Source organism: Octopus sinensis, linkage group LG20 (assembly GCF_006345805.1).
Source record: "Octopus sinensis linkage group LG20, ASM634580v1, whole genome shotgun sequence".
Taxonomy (NCBI): domain Eukaryota; kingdom Metazoa; phylum Mollusca; class Cephalopoda; order Octopoda; family Octopodidae; genus Octopus; species Octopus sinensis.
The window spans coordinates 14,667,550-14,674,594 of NC_043016.1; the positions used below are offsets into that span (position 1 = coordinate 14,667,550).

Below are 7,045 nucleotides of genomic sequence, written 5' to 3' on the forward strand. Positions count from 1 at the left end.
AGAGAGAGAGAGTGAGGGGGAGAGAGAGAAAGAGAGAAAGAGAGAAATGCTATCTGGTCCATCTTAGAGAGTAGTGCTTCTGCTCACTTCTATTCAGATATGTCACATCAGAAGAAAGCTTTTCTGTCTTCATGGGTCAAGTTGGATGAAGAGGTGGTATGGCACTCGTGCAACTCAGTGACCACTCGCTTGTGGGTTACGATCCAGTCATTTTGAAATGTAATTACTTGAAAGGATTGACAATTTACATTAGAATGTGTGTGTCAAATTTCATTATCCTACGCTCAAAATGTTAAAGACTTTTTCTATTCCTGAACATTATACTAATACATCTGTTTGTTGTCTACACCACCTGTCTTTGTCTTTTGTTTTTCTTTTTTTGTGAATTCTCCCTATATATATATATATATATATATATATATATATTTGCTTTCAGGCCGTAAGATCATGTTTCCATGCGCTCGCCAGTACCTCTTCCGTCCCAGCCTGAACAAAGGCCTTTCATTTGTTTTTTTCGTTTGTTTTCTTGTTTATTTTGATTTCTCGTATTGTATTTTATTTCTCGTTTCGTCCCGTTTGTGTTACATTTTTTCGTTGCATGTTTTACCCCTCTGCGAGGTTATTTTATTTTAATTCTCTCGCAGGAAGGCCTAGTATTGACGAGTTGTGTCCTGTCTTGCCTTTGAAACATGCTAAGTCTACTAGTGACAGCTGATGAAGGGGATTTTTCCTTGTGTAGCTTGTCCAGTACCTTGTTTTTCTGTTGTAAATAATGTTTTTCCCATTTTCGTTCTCGTCCTGTTCCACGTCTCTGTCTTTCTGTTGTAACAAAATGGCTTTTCCGTTTTCTTTTCTGGTGAGTTCTACGTCTTTTTGTGGTGTCCTGTACGTATATATATTTATATATGCATGTATATATACATGTAGATGTTGGTATGTACATATATGTTTGTATGTATGCATATATTTTATTTATTACACTATATATATATATATTTATATATATATATATATATCATCATCATCATCATCACTTTGATTTAAACGTTCATTTACCATGTTGTCATTTGGATGGTTCAACAAGAGCTGACAAGCCAGAAGGCTGCACCAAGCTCCAATGTCTGCTTGGTATGTTTTCAATGGCTGGGTGCTCTACCTAATGCCAACCACTTTACACTTGGAACTGAGATAAAAGTAGAGGTGAATGTAGTGAAGAATGAACAAATGGTGAAGGTGTAGACGACAGTGAATATTATTAGTACTGGGCGGGGGGCTAGTGAAAGACATGAGTGGCTCAGGAAGGAGGATGTGGTAAGTGAGAGTAAAGGAAGGGAGGAGAGTAGCAGTATAATAAACTTATGGATAGATTAGAAAATAGTAAGATAATATGTGGGATGGGAGAGAGAGAGAGAGAGAGAGATGTACAGTGATAGAGATGGAAGTCAGATGTATGTAGGGGTGGCTGTATCGTAGGAGAGACAAAGATGCTGGTGGGGATGGAGGGTGTTGGGGTGTCACCAGCAGATATGATAGCAGTGATGAGAAAGGTGTGGCAGTCCCTGGAGGTACAAAATGGTGGGGTGGTGATTGTGGAAAAATAAAGTGACATTGAGAATGAGGGATGGATTTTAAATGAAAGAGGTTGCCAGCTCTTGTCAAACCATCCAACCCATGCAAGCATGGACAACAGACATTAAGTGACAACAATAGCAATGATGATGATGTTGTTGATGGTGGCAGTGATGGCGGCGGCGGTGGTGGTGATAATGATGACGATGATGATGATGACAGTCTGGAGTATTTCTACTTTGCATGAAATTTAATTATTTTCAGGGTGCCTTTGTTGGACTGATGTCTGGATTGTTTATTGGTCTATTGCGATTTATTTGGGAATTTTCTTATACTAATGTACCATGTGGAGAAGTAGGATCACGTCCATCCATTATTACAGATGTCCATTATTTACATTTTGGCCTAATCCTTTTTGGCATTGTAACATTTATAACAGTTTGTGTTAGTCTTATTTCAAAACCAATACCAAAACATCAAGTAAGTAAATCCCATTTTTTTCCCCCCTGTTCTTTTTAATTTCAGCATATTTTTCCATGTGGATAAAATGCTGGATTGTTCAAGAAATTCTGAAATTTCTTGAAAAATTATGACCATTGCTAAAAATGACTTCTGCATCAACCATGTTAAAATTTTGTGCTTCCTATTTAAGTCAAGGCAAAAAGTAATCAAGGGCGTGCATCAAAGTGTCAGTTTCAGCCTGAAATAAATGCCAGTTCACCATAAATGATAATGGGTATTCTGCATTCCTGTCTTTCACAGGAATTACATCTGAGCAACCTCAGACATACTCTGTCACAGTGGTTCTAAACTTTCTTGACATGATGAACTTGCAGTTTAACATAGCCAGAAATGACAAACTAAGATATTCCATAAGTTAGTGATGCAACACCGATGACGCCTCCTAAGAAAGATCCCAAAGACATCATGCTATTTTGTTTTTTGTGAATGCAACATGTCTTTGTAAAATCCTAGGTGAAGCAATTGATCTGGTTCATAATATACATTTCTTATCTGGAATCATTCTAGGACAACATTATCTGTTGTTGAGAGCTTTACATAAATTTCAGTGATATCATCAAGGCTGAAATTCTGTAAGTAGATAAATAATTCAAGCACACTAAGTACCATTGAGAACAATATAAGTTCATTTGTTGGGTAACCGAAACTATCAGGCATAAGTTCTCTGTTTGTAAAACAAAGGTTATGTATGAATTAAAGACAGAACATTGCGTCAATGTATTCATGCATTGAGTATAGCTATACATACATACACACATATACATATAGGCACATACAAACACTTGTACATACATATATACGTACGTACATACATGCATACATACATATATATGTATATACATATATATGTACATTCATATATATATATATATATATATATATATATAGCAACTACCAAACTGCTTTTCTACATAAACCCAACAACCACAAAACACACACACACACACATGTGCTGTTGAAGAATTACTGCCTTCCTTTCAGAAATCTTTGTTGCGTTCACCTATTCATTGAACAATCCAGCATTTGAACTCGGAAGGCAAAGACAGACTAACCGCCATTAAGCATTTGGTCCACCATTCTAACGGTTCTGCCAGGTTGCTGCCTTCTTCTCAATTCCAGTCTCACTACATATGTTTTCTTCTAATCAGTTAATGTTTTCATTAACGAAAACAGTTGATGCTTATATTTGCTACTTTTGCATAAAGATTTGAATGAAATTAGATAAAGCATTAAGCTTTTATAACCTTAGATTCCTGAGAATTATTTTAACTGAGGCTAACAGAGTTTCATTTTCAGGTTTCTTGAAGGATATAAAAATATCTTGATATCTTCATTTCATATATATATATATATACTATTTTTATAATAAAAGGGCAAAATCCGTAATAATTTTACTAGGTAATCAGTGTGGAAATAAAAACCTCCTAGGTAAATTTTACAAAATATTTTATAATTATATACATAATTATAACAAGGAATCAGCTTTATGCCTCACCACATACTGCAAGAAATAGAAGCTAAAAGCCTCTATAACCACCTTAAAATCTCAGAGAATAAGTGTGTTATTCTCAGAGATTTTAAGGTGGTAATAGGGGCTTTTAGCTTCTATTTCTTACAGTGCATGGTGAGGCGTAAAGCTGATTTCTTGTTATAATTATGTATATAATTATAATATATATATATATATTGCTTATAGAAATACATAAATCCTCCAGAGAAGTATACTCTCTTAACTGCTCTCTCTCTCTCTCTCTCTCTATATATATATATATATAATATATATATATATATGTATGCGTGTGTATCCTTCAAAATATATTTCTAAGAAATTGCTTTCTGCATTAATTACAGCTGCATAATTTGACTTACTGGACAAGAAATTGGAAACCACTATCCAAAGCATCAAGTGTATATACTGTGCCAAGCAAATCAGAAAGTATGTCTACTGTGGCGAGCAAATCAGAAAGTGCACATGCTGTGGCGGAAAAATCAGAAAGACCTACCATTGAAGGTATAGTGTGTTGTATTATATATTTACTGTAACAGTTCATTTCACTTTGGTTAGGTCCTACACACATGCATGTGTGCACGTGTGCACAAACACACACACAAGAAGTCTGCCAGACTTTTACAGAATTAGGTGGGCATAAGCATACTTGATATTGTTATCATTTGGCCTAACTCATCATAATGTAAATACCACCATGACTGATATCCAAACTACAGAGGAAAAGGTTAGCCACTGGATTTGGTTAAAAAGAAATGATGAGTGATGGCTAAAAGAATATTGAGCTTTATTTGAAAACCAGTTCATCTAACAAGTGGGGCCTCATATCAGTGAGGTGGGGCCGGTGCGCAATGATGCTGTTGAGAGGTAGGCCCTGAAACAGCGTGCATTCTCTCCTGATGACCCCCATACACTTGCTGGATTCTGGTATGCAGAGTTCTCAACTGGTAGCACTTGCATGTGCTAGCTGTTTGCAAAACATCAAAATTACACCTTATAGCTAATTTTGGATAAAAGTTAAAAAAAGACAGAGGGTACAATTTTTCTAAATTAAATATATATATGTGATACAATGGAAAATTATTTTGATATTTATCAATAAAATGAAAAATCTGGACATGTTTTAGCTTTATCAATGCACCACAAACTAGCTGTTACTGTATGGTTTCATCTGACCACTAAATTTTGCATGCTCAGACATTCCTACATATTTTCCTTCAGTCACTTTACTAAGTTATTACACCCTTCTGCGACACAATCAACCTATATCTCTCTAGTTATTCTATGATTTTGTAATTACCATTAGACTATGGCTTACTGATGAGGTTTAATAGGACTGAAACATGTCCATTGTAATCATTACAGTGTTAAACACCAGACACACTCAAGCTGTATCTTATATTTAATTAGTTTCAATTAAAATTTCAGATAATGTCTCACATCTCTTTTTTTTAAACCAGAAATAATAATTTAAATAACGATTCTTCACATCACAAGAAGTATGATTTAATTAAATTTTCCTAGTTTAGTACATAAAGTATGATAGTGCTAATATTTTTGTGGTAAGTGTGTAGTTAATTTTTCTTAGTCATTCTTTTAGATATATTTACCAAATTCTAAATAATGAAAATTCCAATATGCATTGTACATTTTTCATGCAAATTCATATATGACATTTCAAACCTATTTTAATGAGCCAGAGTTGATTAACACTAATTAAAGTATACTAACCCAATTTCTGGAAAGCTTAATCTCTCCTTATGTTACTCATTTGCAAACATCACTCATACATTGCTTATTAAGGGAGATGATTTATTTATGAGAAGGCATATGGCTTGGTGGTTAGAATATTCCCTTCACGATCATCAGGTCCTGAGCTCAATTCCTGTCACTCTTTGAGCAAGACATTTTAATTCATGCTGACCCAGCCCACTCAGCTGGCAAAAATGAGTAGTATCTATATTTGAAAGGGCCAGTCTTGTTGCATTTTGTCCCATGTTGAATCTCCCTGAGGACTATGTTAAGGGTACACATGTTTTAGGAGTACTCAGCCACTTGCACATTAATTTCATGACCAAGCTGTTCTACCGATCAAATCAAGTGGAACCATTGTTGTTGTAATCGACGGAGTGTCAGTTTGATTTATTTGAGAAGAGCATCTGGGGTGGAAATAGACTAACTCAGAATTCTTCTTCTGAATTAATTAATGAAATAATTAAGTAAAGGATATTTTCCTTAGAATTTTATGCTATCACAATATTGGTTCAACTCTTCCTCAGTCATGAAATTAGAATTAACTTTGAACTGCATGAAAAGATTTAAGTCAGCAAAAAAGGTAGCTCTTTGATAGGATTTTAACTATGAATCATAAAGTTTTATTTTACCTTTACATTAGCACATTTTGCTATTAATAAGTTAAACTAAGGGTACTAGTATGTGTTCTGGCTGATTATGTTCTGTGTTCAAATTCTGTTGGGGCTGATCCTGCCTTTCACTATTCTGAGGCCAAGGATGAAATGAAATATCAGCTAAGTTGACTAAATCCCCTGTTGCAAAATTACTGGCTTTGTGCCAAATTAAAATCTATTAATCATTGGAACACTATTTAAACATTTAAAGTGAAAAATATCATTTTAACAAGTCTTTTTTTCATTCTAAACTCCAGAGAAACCACCTGCAAAATGGTATGTTACTGCTTTCAACTGGATTTGTGGCATTGAAAAACTTGATCAACAGCCAGAAGAATTAACAGAGGCAGAGAAATTTCAGCTACACTTGAAAATGACTGATATCGGTGAAAAGTCAAACTGGAAAAAATTTACAAATATTAATGCTATTATACTGATCGTTCTAGCAACATTCTTGTGGGGTTTCTATCATTAATGCTAAATATCAATGCTAAATAAAGTTTGTTTAATATGAAAATATTGCAGGTTTCAAATACATTTTAGAATTGACAAAACAAAATATTAATTAAAATGGCATGTAAGTCTGTTCAACTGTAATATAGTCAAAAAAATAATCTAGGACATAACTAATTTATATATCTGTAAGTGTGTAAATTTGTATATATGTACTCTTATGGAACATCTCCCACCTCTATCCCTTCTGTACTGCCTATACTCCCCACCCCACTGCTACATGAGAGAGGTAGGTCTCCATGCATCTCCAACACCATCCTGCTGGCGTGTTCATGCCATGTAAAACACACCACTGCTGACACCATATAAAAAGCACCCACTACATTCTGCATCCAGACATAGAAACCATGCCAAAGTAGACAGTGGACCTTGGTGCCATTCCAGGCCTTGCCAACCAATGCCAGCATGGAAGACAGATGCTAAATGATGATCATGGTGATGTATATATATGTATTTCATTCTCTCTCTCTCTATCTAACTATTTATCTATCTAGCTATCTATCTATCTATCCATCCCTCCATCCAC

At 34.8% G+C, this 7,045-nt stretch overlaps 1 protein-coding gene across 1 annotated transcript in view; it reads left to right on the top strand.

Moving 5' to 3' along the window:
• Positions 1–6,610, top strand: part of LOC115222520 (sodium/glucose cotransporter 5) — a 76,504-nt gene extending 69,894 nt beyond the window's left edge. The window contains exons 12-14 of the mRNA XM_029792774.2: positions 1,834–2,049; positions 3,943–4,102; positions 6,264–6,610. Of these exons, the coding sequence (XP_029648634.1) occupies positions 1,834–2,049; positions 3,943–4,102; positions 6,264–6,481 (594 nt within the window). The 3' untranslated portion in view covers positions 6,482–6,610. The remainder of the gene's footprint in view (positions 1–1,833; positions 2,050–3,942; positions 4,103–6,263) is intronic.
• The last annotated feature ends 435 nt before the right edge of the window (positions 6,611–7,045 follow it).